This window comes from Papaver somniferum, chromosome 1 (genome assembly GCF_003573695.1).
Source record: "Papaver somniferum cultivar HN1 chromosome 1, ASM357369v1, whole genome shotgun sequence".
NCBI classification, from domain to species: Eukaryota; Viridiplantae; Streptophyta; class Magnoliopsida; order Ranunculales; family Papaveraceae; genus Papaver; species Papaver somniferum.
In genome coordinates this window covers 19,594,536-19,614,587 of record NC_039358.1, presented here as the reverse complement: position 1 = coordinate 19,614,587, position 20,052 = coordinate 19,594,536, and the positions used below count along the sequence as shown (strand labels likewise).

The 20,052-nt window shown below is 36.2% G+C and overlaps 1 protein-coding gene across 3 annotated transcripts; it reads right to left on the bottom strand.

Annotated features, from left to right (window-relative positions):
* Positions 1-72: 72 nt before the first annotated feature.
* Positions 73-14,737, bottom strand: LOC113280759 (molybdenum cofactor sulfurase). Of its 3 annotated transcripts, none has more exons than XM_026529347.1 (22): positions 14,555-14,732; positions 14,341-14,439; positions 14,143-14,201; positions 13,833-13,993; positions 13,344-13,513; positions 12,639-12,765; positions 12,030-12,132; positions 11,909-11,954; positions 11,205-11,243; positions 10,956-11,112; positions 10,208-10,307; positions 8,596-8,712; positions 7,786-7,863; positions 7,561-7,662; positions 6,894-6,993; positions 5,212-5,295; positions 4,397-4,461; positions 3,358-3,509; positions 1,965-2,197; positions 1,448-1,584; positions 1,249-1,359; positions 73-570 (listed from the first exon to the last, which is right to left on the bottom strand). In XM_026529347.1, exons 1-22 carry the CDS (start codon positions 14,664-14,666, stop codon positions 439-441), a joined length of 2,484 nt encoding a protein of 827 aa, XP_026385132.1. In that variant the 5' UTR covers positions 14,667-14,732; the 3' UTR covers positions 73-438. The 3 variants fall into 3 exon arrangements, 2 of the variants coding, with proteins under 2 accessions (XP_026385132.1, XP_026385139.1); XR_003325752.1 differs by having other exon boundaries at positions 528-570; positions 1,976-2,197; positions 14,555-14,737; XM_026529354.1 differs by lacking the exons at positions 73-570; positions 1,249-1,359 and having other exon boundaries at positions 1,946-2,197; positions 14,555-14,737.
* Positions 14,738-20,052: the final 5,315 nt, after the last annotated feature.

Genomic DNA, 20,052 nt, shown 5'->3' with positions numbered 1-20,052 from the left:
AATCCTAGATTTACATTACTACAAGAACCTGGTAATATTAATATCTTAGACACGAGACTTGAACACCAACGGTACGAAAGATTTCAATGACTTGAACGCTGGTCGTAGTGAAGTTCAGCAGAAGCTAGCTGAATTAAAGCATTCGAGCTAAATGCAAATATGTTCCAATCAAATATACAACTTGCACATTCTAAATGCATTTATGACGAGAAAAAAAAAGGAAAAGATAAATATAACCTTCTATACCAGCATACATAATTACATCCCCATATCATTATTAGCACAAACTGGTAATAGTACACAGTTCATGAAATACTTCATCAGCATGATATATCCAAGTTCCGTTCTCTCCCGCCGAACAAAGAAGCAGCAGGTTGAAGGACTGATGGTCAAAAAATCCTTCAGGTTTCTGTCGGCCTGGTTTAACCTCACTGTTAATCATTCCACCCTAGATTCAGGATATACCCTTTGTCCGACTTGAATCTGTGGTGTCACATCTTCGTTATCTTTCAGTCCTACCACTGCCTCCCCGTTTTCATACCTTAACAAGATTCCAAAGAAAATCTTTCCCTGTTTCCAGAAACTAACAGTTAGTATTGCACAATAGTTTTTAGCCTTAGAAAGCTATCACCCATAATCACCAGTTCATGTTGAGCCGACAAGCAAAGCATGCAGTGGAAATCAACATAAATTATTATATGTCCCAGTTGTCACATGCAGTGTTAATTCATAGAATCACATCTTACTTTGCTAATTTGGTATCAGCTGAATATCTCATTATATGAAGACTACAAAGACCACTTAGCAGGCTCTAAAATGGATAAAATTTTGCATCTTCGGGTCATGCCCATTCACAGCAGCACATTTTCTCAATATGACTTCATCAAAAGTATCTTGGATCCATGTGCAGGATTCCATCTATCAGTATAACCTTTTTTTGAATGGAGTCCTTTAACCATATTAGACTGGGTGAGTTTGACCTGGTTCACTACTTCCAGTCTTTCATGCAGATGGTTTGCCACCACACAATCTCCCACAGAAGAATGGTACATGGACATCCAAGTCAATTAAGATTTTGGAAGCAGTTTCCTAAAAAAATTGGATCATTGTATGTAATTGACTCTGACTGAACGTTCCATAAGTCTAATAGGGTCTTCATGCAATTATAAACAAACAAACAAACATAAAAAACCACAAAACTTGATTCTCTTCATATCCCAAATTAAGAGAAAGAGCTGTTCGACTGACCTTTAACCGCCTAAATGAAGCTAAAGTTGCTAAAGGTTCTTTCGATCTCTTCACATGTCCAGTGACTGGATCAAGATTGATCATCTGGCAACGATTGCAACCACCTAGTGACTGAAGAAGAACAAAGCAAACAGCTTAAGTAAGGTTGCATCTGCCAGAAAAGAAGCCAAATAGGTTTGCTACTGTTTAAAAAACTTACTGTAAAGTATGCCTTCCCAATAATAAGACTTCTCCAGTTGTCCTCTGCAAATGGTTCTGCACCAGATATCACAAGGTTGGGACGAAATCTCATTGGATCAACATTAACCGGCTGTTCACAATTTCCCTTCTGTATATCTGGCGCAGGCAAAACAAAGTTTGGATATATATATATTCAATTAACAACTGTATTTATATTAAGTGGGTTTAACAGGATCCAAAAACAAAAAATTGGTAAAATCAAGTAAATGTACATTTTATTTTTTAGACCTTAGTTAGCATCTGCAAGGAAGATATACTGAAGATTAAATATTTTAGCGGTGTCCACCGAGGAAATTCTTAAGAGCATGTTGAGTCCTTATCAGTTTATTTGAACAGAGATGCAACAATGATATAGTTTAGGCAATACTTTTTGACAACTGTTGTTTTATTTTTACTTTAAAAAAGTACACCAATACGGAACAAAAAAAAAAAAAAAAAAAAAAGAGAGGGAAGGTACCACCATAGGGTTCACGTACTTGACATTAACCTGTTATTCAATTCAGAGACACTGTCCTCCGATACAAGTAAGAATTGTGCTTCATTGACGAAGTTCAATTTACATTTGACATCTCTGCAGATGCCTAAACTTTGGCTCTCGTCCATGAAACAGGGATTTTCCAAAGGGAAGCATCTCAGTAAAGTACAGGGCCGAGCAATGGCTTTTGTAAACCAAAGGTCTACTTCTTTGCCATAACACTGCACTTCATATCTAATGTAGAATCAAAATCAACAATATACTGAAATAATCAAAATAATAATTCATGAAGCTTCAACATTTAAGTCTTAGTTATGGATGAAAGTAGCTTATTAGAGTTCGTTTATCTTAACTAATTGGCAGCTTCAACATTTAAGTTAATTACTATGTATTTATTTTAGTTTAAATGCAATAAGCTGAAGTAACTGAACTATGCAAAGCAACTTGTATGGCAGACAAGAACATTTTACCGGTCACCAATAGCCAAAAGCTCGGGTTTCTCATTAACATAGGCTTAAAGTTCTCAACATTTTTGGTATATAAAGATCTTGTGAAACTATAGCACTGAAACTTACTCAAACAAACTTTGCTACATTAGAAATAACCTCAGAGCTTGTAAAAAATTGCGGCACTTTCATCTAGCAAGAAGTGTAGCTTCAACACCTTCATCGGTGTGGGACATTCTGTCAATAAATCTAGAATAGAATGGGACGAGAAGTCTCGGGACCATTTAGTTGATTTGCCATCTAGTTATAACACGTTTAATTTACTACCCTGTTTCCTTAAGTTTCAGTTTTACTTGCAGGATTCAGATTATGTTATTGTGAGCATCTTCTTGGATGTGATCCTTAAGCAACTTATCTCAAGGATGTGAGTGTTCCTAATTAACAATGTTCCTCTAGAATAGAACATAAGGTAAGTTCGGATATCAACAAGTTAAGCGTGCAAGTTTTGTGTTTGGCTCATAATTATCTGCTTCTGTCTCCAAAAGAAACAAAATTGAAGTCCACTTCTCGATGCTCATATCATACTACTTCAAACATCTAGCATCCTACACGATGATTTCCATTGACAGTTAATCACAGGAAATATATTTTTTACATCTAGAGAATGCAGACATAATGGTTTAGACGCCATATCTCAACAGCTGTATAAGCTTGTCAATTTGTTAAAATAGGTTCAAACTTCCTGAAGTCTAAGAGGATGGTTTGAGCCATTCTAACCGAAAGGGGTTTGAAACAACTTGGTGAGCTGTCACCCCATCTCCTAGTAATTTTAGAGGTGCTCGTACACTTCTTTGCATATCAACAAAGCATTTGGATTATCTAAGATCAAACCTCAAACATGGAAACAATAATGATGTTTAAGTTAAAGGGGAGTACGCAGTTGCAAACCTCTGAGACTGTAAATCCATTTCTCCTTTCACTCCATCAGACAAAGCAGGGTCAAGATTGATCTGCAGTTTGATGTTACACCGCGGTGACTCCATGTATAAAATTCCTTGAGCAAGATCAATGAATGTACTAATAAGACACATTTCTGGAACCTGTCAAACATTAGGAAAATTTCATCCAACGAAAACAGTCCAGTTAAAAGTAAGTAATTAGGCTGAAGGACCAAATCTTGGAGTCATGCAGTTTTCAGTAAAAAGACCACATAACAAATTTTGATATGCCATTTCAGTGTGCAGACCTTTAATTTGGTATGCACACCAAAATGTGCATATCATATCCTTCATGAATATGGGTATGCAATCTGAAATGTGTTTTGTAAACTAGATAGTCCTGTTATTTTCCTTAAAGAAAGAATGTTTTCTGAAAACTTTGGATAATATTATTATGGCCCTCTAGCCTAAGTTTCGGATTTTAAGACATAAATTAACTTGTAAGACTCATGTGCAATCATACGTTGTTGGATGACTGAGCTAAGTCTCCCTACTATGGCAATCCAATCAGGCAACAATTGTTCATTTACTTATCAACGAGAAGAAAAATTCAATGGAACAAGCCCATAGTTATCTTTTAGGCACCATCTAGCAATGGTACAGTTATTCTAAAAAAGAAAACTATTCTTGCACCCATAAAAGTTAGCAAGTGTAGAATTAGAGAGATGATCTAAACAAAATTACTAAAATTCAAAGGTAATTCACCACATTAAATGTACCAACTATACATAAACAAAAATTTTTTGAGTAGATTATTCAGAAAGTTGTCCTAATCCTAGCCCCCATTCAACTTGCTTGAATAGTTTTAATTTTTCGAGGAAGTTACAACATCAATCCACGATCAAATACTAATCCATGAAAAAGAATTACCAATTAATCTTATGCTACAGTTACATTGCTTTAAAGTATGTCAAAACCGAATAATTGAACATTTAGGAAAATGACTTGGTCAATCAAAAACAAGAACTCACATACAACCATTTACTTACCTTTTTTTGGGTAAGAATTTCACCACTGGCACTTCTAAGAAGCCATTCTCGATCATGTTGCAGTCCTGCTCAGAGATTAGATTAAGCATATGTAGGCATTAGTATTACAGAATTTTATTCACACCAAGAACTATTTATCATATCAGTGTCACAAATGAACAAATATCCAGGTCATGAAGATATCTAAGCAAGCATATTTTTGTAGAATAATATTCAGTAAGCTCCTAAATTTTGGCCGAATCCCCCAAAGCACTCACCCATGTCTCCAAAACTCTGGCTAAAACTACTCACTTGTTCTAAATGTGAAACTATGTCAGCTGATCACTTAGCGGGTTCTTGGTCAGGATCTGGAGATAATAAAGAAAGTACTTCTTCAATTGGGTCAGCTGCAGGGATAATCTCACTATGTACAGGACTTTCTAATTTCACCAGCTCATGTAGTCGCACTAACTACTAATTTTCCCACTCACATTAAATAGAGAGGATGAGGATCCACTGACTTTTTGAGAGTTGTTGAAATTGGTTAGTTCCACTAAGGACATCTGAGACCTACATGCTGTCCTCCTAAACGTTTGGTCAGGACTCTGGACTCCAAAACGAAGTCTGTAACTGCAGCATGATAGAGGAATTAAAAGTTGACTTGGCACGTGAAATTTGATTCAGAGGACTAAATACATGCTGATTTTGTCCTTCCAAGGAATTCTCATAGCAGTGCAGTTTTTCTTGTATAAAATTTAAACTATGTCAACTAATAGAACATGTGAGGTCTAACATAAAATGATTGACTGCCAATGCACAACGACTAGTAAGGATACCTGTACTGCTTAGAGGCCAGCTATCAACACTAAATCCTGCACATGACTTTATCGGATAGACAGTAATGGCCTTCAGATGGACATCTGCAATCGAGATGTGTGATGTAAGCACAAGATAGAATGTGATGTATCCAACTTCTAAAAACCAATAAATAAGACAATAATAATTTATGTTAATAAGTGCATATCTTCACAGTGTATGATAAAAGAACAAGCAGTAAAAGATAGTTTAGGTGATCTTACAACAACTCTCTAATCCATGACCGAAGAGTTCATTGCAATAACCAAATGTAACTAACAAAAAATTGAACACAACATCATTTGGTTAAGGATGCTGCTGAAGACAAACAAACAAACAAAAAACAAAGGGGAAGGAGGAAAAAGAGTAGACTAAATGAACTAAGCATTTGAATCTTAACAAAAGAAGCAAAGTTGAATCTATGCGTGAATAAAATCATCATGCAGTCATTAGGTGGCTGTAACGGGAAAACGATACAAATGAAGAATTTAGCATTTGCACCTCTAAAGGATAACTCATTAGTTTTTAAATGATCATACTAGTTCGCCAAAAGACCGTGATGACCTATCCCTAATTAGCGCAGGTTGCGTAGCATCTGCAATTGACCATTTGGGAACTACAAAAGCCCATTAAATCAAATTGCTTATAGCCAAAATATGCGATCAACAACAACTGAGAGAAATGTGTGACCGCCCCAGTAATTAAGCTAAGATTGTTGATGTAATCTGTTTTTCCCCTTACTCGCCAGACATCCATATTCCCCTTACTTTCCAGCCATCCATCTAACAAACGAAGATTAAATTTATGAGTTTTATGACACTATTTCAGTGTTTTGAGCCTCGAGTGGTGTGGTTATATTTTAGAAATGTTTATGAAGCGATCTTGTTAGTGGCTTAGTGCAGTCTTAACAATTGTGGTGTCCGACCTCTGTAATGTATTTTGATTGTCTCGAAGATATCAGAAGTGAGAAAACCTTCAAACTGTAACAATGGTAACAGGAGGCGAAGTAGTAGATGATTCCCTATGACCAATTGACAAAATAGGAAGCTTAATATAAGTAAACGAATGATGCTCTGTGGTGCACACTTCTATTTTCATAAACGTGATTGCTCTGACCGTATCGCATCCGCTTCCAAGCATTGCCTTACACATAATACTCAACACCTAAAAATTTTATTGCAAACACAATTTGACGGAGACACGCTACAAAAAAGAACTAGGCTGCTTCAACTACTACATGCCAACTTATGTCCTTAGCTCAATTTATCAGTCGTGGTTTACTGGCTTAAAAATTAAATGTGGGTAACTCACACATCATTTGGAAGCTCATAAGTTATGAAAGACTTTAACCAGTCAAGCAGTGAACAGATTGGTATATTGCTGGTCATGCTGATCCTAGAACACTTGTAGATAACAGACATTCGGATTCTTAAAATATTTAATATTCCTATGAACGAATAATCTAATATGCACGTATTGGGTTACAACGTGAAGTACTAGGACGTGAGTACATGAGTTGGATCTGACATTCATATTATTTGCCTAAGTGGACCAATTTCTTGAAACTTCGGGGAAAACAGGCAAGTAAAAAACATTTGACATATAGAAAATGTGATCGCATAACAAAAAGGAATGCTATACATTATTCTAGCCGAGAAGTCACCTTTGCCTGAGAAAGGAGTTGACTCTCCGCTACATAGATAACCCTTTCCAGCTAAATTTGGTAGCGGCACAAAAGAATTTACTACGAAGCTGATGAATTTCTGCATAAGATAATTTTGTGAAACAGATATCAGCGAGCTATCAATTAATTACGATAACCAATGAGGTCGGGAACCATTAAAAATGGAAAGCAAAAAAAAAAAAAAGTGATCAATAATTTTCGGGCAAAAGAAAGACGAAGAAGTAAGTCTACACTTTTTGGAGGTAGAGAAGTGACGGGAGAGTGCAAATTGACCTTAAATATCTTGAATTTAGATATCCGGCCTACTTATCAGAAATAAAACTAGTCCAGCTCATACTAAAATGGAAATTGAAAAAGAACCAGCCTGTTCACATTTCGGAGACAATATCCGTGTGTTCATTAAAATACAGTACTGTAGTTGGTTTTAGCAGCATGCCAGATATGGCATTTAGAAAGAACATGTGGTATATCCAAAGCATCTTAACTATACTTTAGCTGTATTTCCTGATGCTGATGGTTATTCGTATCGTACAATCCAAAATCTTGGGGAAAAAAACAATGTAGAAATGAAAAGAAAATAAAACAAACTTTGAACTTAAAATATGTAGAGTCAAGCCCGACATACATTGTAAATGAAATAGTTTACCTTGGCATCTTCAAATGACGACATATAACCGAAGGAAATTCTGACAGCACCCACAGGTTTTCCATTAAGTATGTCATTATCATCCCAGCAGACATGACCAGCCTAATTTTAAAAGGACTTCTGTTGATAAGAACGTGCATCACATCCTTCAACTCAGAAATCAAAGCTTATCTCACAGCAATTTCTAACAGCAAAAGCTGGAGACCAATGATGAATATGACATACCTCAAAATTGGAAAAAAGATCCGTATGAGATAAACCAAGATACTTTGCACATGCGCCAGGGTTGCAAAAGCATCCCGTCTGCAGAAAAATTGCCAGCAGTTACGTCAGCAAGTTAGCATCATAATGTTATCCATGCAACTCAATGAAGATTCGTCTAACTCCTAACACATGAGAAATTACCACCCTCTCAGTAACCTACTAAATCAGACGTCTAATGATTTAACTCTCAAAATTGAAGTTTTGAACCAACATTTGAAGCAATAGTTAGCCAGCCATGATACAAATGTTAAAATAGGCAATTTCCTTTTCCACAGAATAGTGTTAGTCATTCAAAAGGAAGTCGCCCAGCTAGTGGCCACGCTTTTGGTCAACTTCTTGTGAATTCTACTTTTATTTTTACAGACATACTAGCAGACAGACATACTAGCAGCTTTTCTTTGGAAAATCAGTTGGAGGTACCTTACCACCTTCAACTTATTTCCTCACCGCGACCTATTGCACTCTCACGTTTGACGGGAAGCGGGATGAGAACTAACTGTAAACCACCTGCGAAGATATCTATCTACGCCAACTTATGTAACAAGAATTTTAGCCATTCCCAGGACCTGGGTGATATAATCTGGTAAAAAGCCTGCCTACTTTTCTAACAATAGTGTCAGGAACACTACTGCAGCTTCATGGTAGTGTAATAGAAAGCTTAGAAACATATAGAAGCAGGGGAGTAGATTATCAATGATACAACATATAATACACTGCACGTCAAGAGAAGAAGCGGTAGCTCAATTAACATAATATACAGATCAAACGTACCCTTAGCTGAATTCCAGATAAAGACGCCAATTTTTCCACCTCACGATATCCATGCCACGACCCATCGGGGCGTCTGAAATTGAAGGATATAGTAGGGCCCCATTCACGGGAAGACATCTTAATGAAACAAATTCAAGAAATTAGAGCCTTCTCCAACCTATACAGCCAAATTATTGAATGCAAGAGATTCATACAACAAGAAATGCAAAAAAATATTTAAGATCGGACTGCAGGTAGCTCAGAATCTTGGGATTGTTCCGCTATATCTACAACGTTTTCAGTTTTGGTCAGACAAATTGAGCAGCGACAATACCCATATGAAACTTGGATAAATTACCAAAACTAATCTAGGCATTTGAAAGCATTACATTATGAGGAACAGATAGGTGACTGAAGAAAGGTTGCGAATTTTAGGTCGCAAGAGAAGAGACTTCCCTCACCCATAGGAACAGTAATAAATACCTCAACACAGATTGGAGTGTGGTATAGTGGTTATAGATGGGTTCGAAATTAGACCCCAACATATAAGAGCTGGACAGAATACCAAAGTTACTGAAGTTACATGCTGCTAAAAATTGAAGAATTCCAAATAAAATTTGAGGCTTAAACTAGCTAGACACACAAAAAGAAATCAGATTAACTACAGCTTACACCAGCTGTGGCTGTAGAGGCCATACGAACGAATTTCGTTATGATGCTACCTTCTAGGTATAGAGCATCCATAATGTCAAAAAAAGACAGTCTCTAAATTTCTCCCATCAAAAGATGGTGAGTAGATAGCGATTAAGAGATTAACTGATGCATGATGCATCCTTCCAAAAATGCAAAGCTGTATTTAGAGAGGACTGGGAATTCTTATTGGACCACTTTAAGCAGCCTCAATCACATGTTTGAGAAAGGGCCTAGAGTAAGTTTAAAAGGTTTGCCACTTATATTAATTAACCCAATTGAGGCTACTGACACCATGCTAGATCAGACAACGTAGTGGTTAAGCAGAAAAAAGGCACATATGGGAATAGAGAAAAAGTTTTGGCAGTTCAAGGGCTTGGGGTGCCTTTCATACGACCTTGGCTTGTATCATATCTTTCAGCAGCCAGTCCATGCATTTTCCCAGGATTTCTCATCTTACTTCGTTGCGTTAGATACCAGTGTCTCTCAAGACATTACTTGACAAAACTGGATAACTTGGGTGCTCAAAATGGAAGATGCTGTATACCAACACATCTCTGTACATGATGTTGTCTATCTGGAAAGCTAGGAGTCAACATGCTGCAGCAAGAATTTTCAACACAGGCTCTCAATGCACAGTTCATGGTTTCTCTAATTCAAAATTATTGAAGATTTTAAAATTTAACCATCTGATTCCTGCTATTAAGTCCTCATACAGATCCAATATCGTAGATTAACCAACCCAACTTCACCGGTGAGAATTATTTGGTACTAACTGCCTTCAATAATGTAGGTTTTTATATAAAAATAAGGAATTTGCTAAATGTTGAATATGTATTCCAGTATTACGTATTCTTTCTGCATTTCTAAATAAGATGTCTTCGGACACTATTGTGGGAAACAGTTGACTACTGTAAAGTTGATCCAACAGCAATAAACTAACCTTTGTAAGATCTCCATACAGTGTGCAAACAACAGCACCATTTCCATGCCTCAAGGCCGAAAGCTTCTTTCTTACGTAAGACATGAGACATGACGTATGCCTTCAATAACAAAAAAAACAAAAACAAAAAAACAGCAGTGCTTATTTAGACCAACAAATAGTGATACGCAATATATGATCTAAGAAAGCAGCAACAGTGGAACCAGTGAGACAGTGATATGATTGTTTTAAGGCTAGTGGCAATATTTAGGCTTCAGATAGATGCATCTCGGTTACTTCAATGCGGAAGAAAAGTTAAACAAGAAGGAAGAGAACAAATGGCCCAATCAAGGAAAAGAGACATTTCCTGAGTAGAGAACAACAACATATTTTTCGAAATTGATAGGCCCATTTATGTATGTCATACTTCAACAAATCTTTCTGTTTTACAAGTTCAATCTGTTTCAGTTTCGCTAGTGTCAATAAAAAATGTTATTATTGATATTACATTTATAATTAAGAAATAATATCAGTAAAATCTAGAAAGCAACTCTAAGAGCTGCAGCTAAACAAATTCTTATACAGAAAGTTGAAATTTAACAACCACCCACTAATAGAATCTGTATGGATTTGATTTAGTTCCTCTTAGGGGTCACATTTAAAGTGGTCCATATAGTGCAAAAGTGTCGCACAGTTTTAATAGAGAAGGAAGGTACATCATATTTTAATTAACGTTAGACCACAACGATTCACTTAATCTACAACGTACCTGTCTATGGCGTTTAGAGTAAGGTTATTAATTATTCTAAACCCGTGATGGAGGGAAGCAAGGCTCAGGAAAGATATAGTTCCATTCTCAAAGGATTCCTCAATACCCTCCCTTCGCCTAACAAAATCAATATCAGCAATGGAAGCAGCTACTGTGCCTGCGGGGGAAAAAAAGTAGGAAAAATTTTTAAAAATAAAAAATGATGAGAGAGATGAGTGTTAAATGCTGTGTAGGAAGGTATTAACCCACCTCCACTGAAGTATGTCTTCTTCAGCAACTTCGCTGCATCTGGTTCCCAGATGAACTTAATTGGATTAGCAAAATGAAGGGGTGGAATACCCAACAAACAAGAAAAACTGATTGTTCAAGAGATATACAGGAATAGAAAGTAGTGGGCGAACAAGCACAACACCTCAGCTAAAGTCAGAAAATATACTGAAACATATGCAAAGTGAACCGATGTAGAAACCAAAGTGGAGAAATTGCCAACATAGTTTACTCTATAGTGAATTCTTATAAGCCAAGCAAGTGTATCTATGATACATTTGGTTCAGTTGAGGTAAAATGGGAATGCAGATCCAGGTATTAGTCCATTCATGTTTCAGCATCCTTGCACGACTATATCTAATAGTTGGATTTCTGTCAACTCCTTGCTACAATCGGACCTCCTGGTTATGAGATTGTTATTACAAACTCTAACTTCCCCCAACTCCCAAGAGTTAGAGCTTTCATAGATAATGGGAGTTGCAAAACACGACGAGTAAGACATGGAACAAGAACGAAAATCTATATAACATCTCACCAAATTTAATTAATCCAAAAGCAATCAAGGAGATGCGAAGTGAAAAATCACGGAGGCGTTTATCGAAGCATCCAATTACAAAATAGGGAAATACCACCAAAGGAGATATGTTTAAGAAGAATTAGAGCATGTCAGAGGCAGCTGTTTTTACCTGTACGAACAACGAGAGCTCCGAGCCCTGTTGGATAACCAAATATCTAGACAAGGACGAGTAGATGTGTTAGATCAGCCCACTGAAACTTCCTAAGAGAGCTAGAAACAAGTTTGACTACCTTATAAAATGAGATGGCAACAAAGTCAGCCGGAAATCTAGCTAAATCCGGTGGTTGTGTGGCACATCCCTTGGCAGCATCAATCAAGACCATCCACTGTCCACTGAACCACACCAATTGAAATAAGGGCCGGCTTAAATATACAAGTATGTTTGAGTATCGCATAAAGATACAAGCAAACAAGCCACCTAATGCCAAGAAAGTCTATACGCAACAATGCAACCTTGACATAAGGTATACACAAAATAGACTTTCAAAGTTCAAGAATCTGAGCTGCTCTCATGCCCAAATAGGAAAAGTACGGACACTGAAGACATTATCCACACTTTTTCTGCAAAACGATTCTGTTTCCAAATTATCTAGAGAACATAACTAAAATCTTAGAAACCTTATAATTATTACCCAACAATTACAGCTGGGTTTTTTTGGGGGAAATGGGGGGTAAGATAAAAATGGATGTATGAGTAGATGCCTCTCTAATAAGGTAGCGAAGTCGCTGGATGGAAATAACCACGAAATAAGGTCGAAATTCTTTTACATTCTAATTTATCAGGGGAGGAATTAAAAAGGTAAAGAAAGAAAGGGTGTCTGCATGACAAAGTTGTATACCTGGAGTATGGTGAGCCTTCCAAAGCTCTTTCTGAATTTTCCTTCATAAGCTTCACCAAGTCTAGGCTAAATTTCATACCAGAAAAATTGCACTCCGAAGGAAAAGCAAATAGATTGTATGCACTACCTGCCATCAGCAAAACATTGTAAAATTATGGTAAGAGAAGATCCAGTAATAGTTCCTCATTAAACAATAGTCTACCTGTTATGACATCATATGACTCGGCTAAAATAAATTAAAGTAATTAAAATTATCAATAGTAATAATCTGGGGCCGCAGCTTGTTTCCCTCTTGTCCTCTCATTAGAAGTAATCCTTTTTGCTATGTGTTGTATGGTGTGTATCACGATAAAAAAGTTCTTTTTTTAGAATTTTTGACAGAGATTTTTATCGTGCCCAGATCCCTGTTACTTTACTACTAACAATGCTAAATCAAGACAGTTCTCAAAAGAAGACCAAAAGGGCAAATTCTAGCTAATCTATTAAGCTAAATTTAAACGACCAGAATATTGCAGGTAAAATGACATGCCGGATATGGTAAATACTACTAAAATCACCATATCCAAACCAATCTACCACCTTCAAATACACTAACCTGTATATCAGTCTTGTAGAAACAATTTAATGATGAACATTTTAAGAGGTTAAAACCAAACTAAATGTAGACTGATTCAGGGAAGTTTGTCACACTGCACATCCATATACCTAAAGAATTTGCTGTAGGGATATCTTCAAAAATTTCGGTTCTGCTCCTTCTTTGTGCAGAACGCTGAGATAACTTGAGCGAAGATAGATCATTTCTAGGATGACCGTTCTGATTCTCAATCTCTTCCACATCCACAGCCAAAGCAGCAGCACCTTTAGCAAGAGCATATCTAAAAAAAATGATAGGCAAACATGACTTGACATTCTCAGTATGGTGATTAGTAGAACTCCCCCGACTTTCAGGGGTTCCATTAGCAAGAGGGGCACATAATACTCAGAATTACTTCATTATTCCATAATACCCCAATACCGTTCCTTCATCCAAAATTAAAGCAGAAACATTTGAAGTCTCTTCTACATTTGATTCATGAAAAGTATCAACGGGATAACAAAAGGCTTAAAAGAGAAAAGTATACTGACAGATACAGTTGTAAAAGTATATGCCTTAATTACAAATATAAGATGTACTATAGTTATTGTAAAGGATACTCTCTAATCCCAAGGACACTGTTGTGATTCTCCATTGTGTACATAAAACAGCTCTCTTTGCTCCAAGGAAATGCCTCACCAACTAGTTTCAATGCGGCCGTTGCTCCCGAAGTGAATATGCATTTGTAGTCCTTAGGGGATGCATTACAATAGTCAAGGACCTGAAATTCATTATAAAAAAAAAAAAAAAACAATAAATAAAGTATCTTCATTTAGGTGTTCATTTAGAAAGGCACTAGTTTACATCAAAATCCAAAGAACTTAAATGCATGGAACTTATTTATTTTTATACTGTTTGATTTTGGTTTACCTGTTGACGAGCAGACCTAACTAAGTCAGAAGCGGATGAGCTAGTGTCGCTTTGGCTATCTAACGCAAATCAAGGATGACAATTCCATGGAAAATCAACTAAAATCCATACATCGTATTAATAGAACACAAGATTCAATCTTAAATTGAATGAACTTTTTAAGAAAATTGAAATAAAATGAGAATTTGTTAAGGATACGAGGATTTCCATAAACATTAGTAGTAAAATCTTTAAGGATCATTTCCATCTGGGACTCGGAATATAAAGTTGCTCCAGCATGATCCAAGTAAACAAGTTCTGCAAAAAATATTTCAATACAAAACTAATCAAACAGTAGTTGATTAAGTATTACACACAAAATTAAAAAAAAAAAAAAAGGGAAGAAATGAAGATAATAATAATACTGACTTACCTTCCAATCTCTTGAATTCGGAAGACCTAATTTGATCGATGTTTTTGGGAGAATTAGGGTATCCATAATACTCCCCAAACTCCATAAGAAATCTTTCCTTGTCGTCGTCCATTTTGTTTTCGATCAAAAATGTTTTTTTTTCTCTCTCTCTCTTTATTTCTGCTGCTGCTGCCGCCTACTTCTTGGCGGTGCGGGGGGCCGGTAGTTGTTAGAAAGTATTGGACCGGTGGTTGTTAGAGTATTTACTATAGAATGAACAAACTTCATTTTGCTCCCATTATGGAATGAACAAACATGAAAATTGGATGTTCAAATTAACAAATTTGTTGGTTTGAACATTGAATCGGACCATCCAGCACGCGCTTGAGGGAAGAACGGGCAGGCTTGCCAAAAACGTTGGTGTGTGATACAAAAACGCCAACGCTTGTCCTTCCAAGGCGCGTGCTTACTTCAAACACCAGCGTTGTCACAAAAGCACCAACGGCTGAATCTGGACGGCTGAGAAATCGTGTGATCTAACGGCTATAATTTTTAAGTTCCATAAATACTCCTAATTTCAACTCTAAATTCACACATTCTACACATTTTTCACTCTCAAATCATCTACAAAAATGCCTCCCAGAGTTCGTGGTGTTAGATACACTCAACAAGAGGATTTGGCTATTTGCAATGCCTACGTTTTTCAAACATAACATGTTGTCGCTGATGTTGCTAATGGTAGGAATGTATCACAATCGACGTTCTGGGAGAAAGTTTTTGAAATGTTCGCTGCTGAAACGATGAACATTAATGGGCGTGATTGTCACGGATTGGCGCATCATTTTAGGGTAATTAGTTGTAATGTATTGGAGTTCGTCGCTCAACTAACGGAGAATCACAAAAATAAGCTCAACGATGAAGCCGAACATGAAGTGGAACCCAGAACTCTAGCGATGTGGCCAGCATCTCACCGCGGTCGTCCTTTCGACTTCCATGCTTTTTTTAACATTGTTAGGGTGCTCATCAAATACGATCCCTACATCGCCCTAGGAATTCCACCACCCGAACCACCCGCCAAGAATTGACGCCTATGTATAGTTGTTTTAATCTAATGTATTTATTTTATTCTCATGTATGATGTGGTTGTTCAATGCAGTATGTTTTTATTTATGAGATTGATGGTGCAATGTTTAATAGAGGAAAATGTGAAGACATCCACCCCTGGTGCCGTATTTATTACAAAAAAAAAAAATACACGTTGGTAACTCAAACAGGCGGTTTTAGTAAAATCGCGCGGTTTTACTTCTAACGCCAACTGTAATTCAAACGGACGCTCAAAGGAAAGCCGCGCGTTTATACTAGAAACGCCAACGGCTCGATTTTCTTTGTCGATCTATAAATTTCATTCTTCTCATCTCAAAAAATCACATCTTCTTCTTCTTTTTTTTTCTTAAACTCTTAATCTCTCTCACTCTCCAGAAATGTCTATTAGAAATCGGGGTACAAAGTTTACTGAAGAAGAGGATATAACTATATGCAAAGCATATTTTTTTCATTGGGCAATCACTGGTATTGGCTTTCAAGACACTGAGAACGTTTTTTGAATGTTCGTCTCACTGACGGGAAACCCAGGAAACTGAGATGCTCGTCGATTGCGTGCTCGTTTTCAATCTATTAGGCTTGCAGTCCAGCCATTTGTTGCTCTGGTAATGGAAATTGATCGAGAAAATTTCGTCGGTATAACTGAAGATGAAGTGATCCAAACATCTCTTGATAATTGGGAGGAAGCTCACGGTAAACTTTTTCATTACGAAGCGTGTTTCAGAATTCTAAAAGATGGTGCATCTCAAGCAAATCGTTACTGCACTTGAACGTCGCTCCCGGTCTTTACAATATAAGAAGATGTTACTCTTGTTCCATGTCGGTTACATCGTATTAAGAGACCAATGAACAATGACCAATTCTGGGAAAGAATATTGGGACATTTTGTAGCATCGCGGAACGAAAGCATAAGAAACACTAAGAGCCTAGAACTAAGAATTGCATTCATCACTAAGGAAGTCAAACATTATACGGAAGTTTTGTGGATGATTCACCGTAGCTATTCTGGATTATCTAACGAAGAACTTGTGAGTATCTTACCTTTGTCCTCACTAATCAACTACATCATAAATATCTGAACTTGTTGTTTATGTTTTACAGAAAACCCCCGCTCAGACCAAGTTTATTGAAGAAAGCGAAAGAGAGTTTAAGCATTTTGAATGTCGTGAACTCTACAAAGAGAATGTCGCTGGATTTGATGTAGTTTGATGTTTTTGTTGTGGTTTATTAAAATGTAGTTTGATGTTATTTGCAAGTTTAAATTATAATAAATTTCGCTTAATCTGAAGTGAAAATCTATATTTTAAAATCTAAATATTTTCATTCATTGATGCCAATTCTTTTACAAGATATAAACTTAAGCAATAATAAAACGTACTAAACAACTTCAATAAAAATCGAGTACAATTTTTGGCCTCCTGTTTATCTTCGTTTGACGTATCTTCCATTCAACGCGCTCTTTGACAGTTTCGCCTTTGTTTTTGAATTTTTTGTTGTTAACTTTCAAAACTGGAGCTCTTCTTTGCTTTTTAGCGGAACATTTTCTTGGAGCAACTTCAGAAACTTGCACTTCCCTCTTACAATTTTCAATCTTTTAAAACTCCCACATATCTTAGAAACAATAGCTTCAAGTTTTGCATTGCAAAAAAGTACGATCGCCTTTTCAGCCATTGAGAAATAGATTTTAGAAGAGAAAATTCAAGAGAAGTGAATTTTGGTGTGAGTGAATTGTTTGAAATCGATGGTAATTTATAGAGGTAAAAAGTGAATTTTTAATTTTAAAAAAAAATACACGTTGGCGTTTTTGCTACAAACGCCAGCGTCATATGTTAAGGCGCCGCGTTGAAGCTTTGAGCGCCAGCGCTTGTACTACCAACGCCGCGCTTTACTTACAAACTCCAGCGTTTGTATCTCGGTCGCGCGCTTAGTTATCTAACGCCCAGTGTTTTACCATAGTGGAAAAACCAGTTTGGCCATCCACCTGGCTCAACAAAATTTTGCATTTGACCGATGCCATAGGATTAATCGCCCTTAGATCCCAAAAGTATAGCCGCTATAATAGAGGTAGAGTGTGATTTCGATAAATGAGTGGTGTATTCTATTAATTTATGCTTAAAAATAAAGCCGCGTACTATTAATTTATAAACCTACTGGATTTTACGCCTGTGCTACGTTCGGGCATTTTTGTTCTTTTAGCCATATTTTTTATTAGGTGTCATGGGGTTTTTCCCCTCCCGATCACGATACATTTTTGATTAGGTGTGGCTCGGCTTCGCCTCGCCTCACCTTGCCCCGTCCCTATTTGATTTGGTAAATCTCGGCTTCGCCTCGCCCCGTCCCGATTTGATTTGGTGTGGATCAGCTTCGCCTCACCTTGTCCCAATGCATTTGATTAACCTGGTAATCGATAATGTCAGTAGCAACTTCTCGTGGGACATCACAATCTCGACTGTGTGACTTTAGTTACGATACATCAAAATTCTAACTTTCATATAAATTACATAAAACTAAATTGACTTTTACAATATATTAGGGTATAACACATAGAGCAGATAAACCGATTTTTTTTGTAATACAATTATTTAGAATTCAACTACTTAACCCTAAGCGTAAGGACATCATATACCAACTATATGCGAATATGATATTCACAAAAACTTTAACCCTAAGGGTTATTTAACCCTTCAATTTTGAGAATCATTGAATTACCGATTAAGGGTTGACAGACCCTAAACGGAGAATACTCTTGATACCTGTTACAACACTAATGAACCCTATATGAACCTAAAATTGAATAAGATAACCTATCTAAGTATGTAATTGGCCCGACTAAATATGTAAAGCAAAGACAATATAACCTGACTAAATATGTAAAGCATCGCACAATTACAGAAGTACACAGTGATGCAAATCACCGAAACCATAATAAAGTTATAAAATACTAAATTCGAATTATAATTATAATTAAAGTGTCGGTTTACACACTTGTGCAACAGTTCACATGGAATACATTAATAAAGACACTAAAACATACAATTTCCAAAGTACGAAGGTATCATTTTATAGGGTTAATACCAATGAATTAAGACAAAAATAGTACATGTTTCATTTTTCGTTGAGGTTTTACAATTGCGTAATTACATCTCCTACAACTGATTCATGAATCTAAATGTCAATGACCTGTAAAAATGCCGAGATAGAGAAATAAGATAAAAACACTACCGACATCACGAATATACAAAGTGAAGCTTTATTAGTGCAATTGATAACCGCAAACATTTTACCTTTCCCTCCAGCAGAAAGATGGAAATTAAACGATCACAAATATATATATGTATATATACAGATGAATTGATCACCTTGATATAGAGAATCGTACTTTGCAATCACTAATGTTAAATGCATACACTAGAATGTACTTAATTAACCAATGCAAGAGAAAAAGTCTGAGTATCCCATCAACAACTTTAAATAATTATAATCAGAAGTTTACAGAAATCCAAGTGCATTATATGACACACCAGCTCAGTCCCTCATACCCATTCAAAGTCATAGTCTCATATTCGTCCCTACTCTTTTGATCAACTGCTTTTTCATTATTCTCCGGGTGCTCCAAGAACTTGGACACTAACAATCAAGTAGAAAAGTAAATAAAAACTAAAACCGGAATCATAATTTACTATTTTTAGGATTGTAGAAAAAATTAGTGAGGTGACGTTAGGAGCTAAATACCATTCACAATAATTATTTTACCAAGCAAGAATTCCACCTGATAAACGCATAAAATAAATCTTTGGCATAATTGTTTGAAAGTACAATCAACCAACTCAATTCAAATTTTTTTTAATTAGCTAATTTCTTTATTCAGAAACATATATTGTTCTAGATAACTAACAACCAAAATGTCTTAACTGTTTTCGACATAATTAAACATCCTAGTTTCTTGGCAAAATTAAACAACCAAAGTGTCTTATCGTACCTTGAAAGCTATATGTGATTAGCAAGTATTTTTCTCATTCTTATAGCAGTAACTCGATTCAAGCTACAATTTTCAAATAATCCTTACAGCGAAATGCAACCTACAACTTGATAGTATGCTAAATTAAGATCTTTATATCGGTTATCTCTTCACTATTTGTTTTCTTCCAATTACTAATGTATCATTCTTCGTTTCTAATGTATCTCTCAGTTGAACTGAGCACTCAAGTCTACCTCCATCTGTTGTCAGTTTATTTTTTTGGCTAACCATATTGTGTAGCTTTGGTTATAAACCAACATATATAACTCAACACACTTCTTCATATACAATTAAACTAATGATAACAGATACATCTACAGAAAATGCAGAATAATTCTAGAAGGAGCAACATACATCTATAGCATGATGTTGCACTGTGTAAGAAGAATTATATGTAGTG

Excerpts from the sequence above, each read along its gene's own strand:
- LOC113280759 (XM_026529347.1), bottom strand. The coding sequence starts at position 14,666 with ATGGACGACGACAAGGAAAGATTTCTTATGGAGTTTGGGGAGTATTAT. Across the intron at positions 1,585-1,964 it reads GAATAACAGGTTAATGTCAA|ATATACAGAAGGGAAATTGT; the intron begins GTACGTGAACCC and ends TGCCTGCGCCAG. Across the intron at positions 571-1,248 it reads CTTCATTTAGGCGGTTAAAG|GGAAAGATTTTCTTTGGAAT; the intron begins GTCAGTCGAACA and ends TTCTGGAAACAG.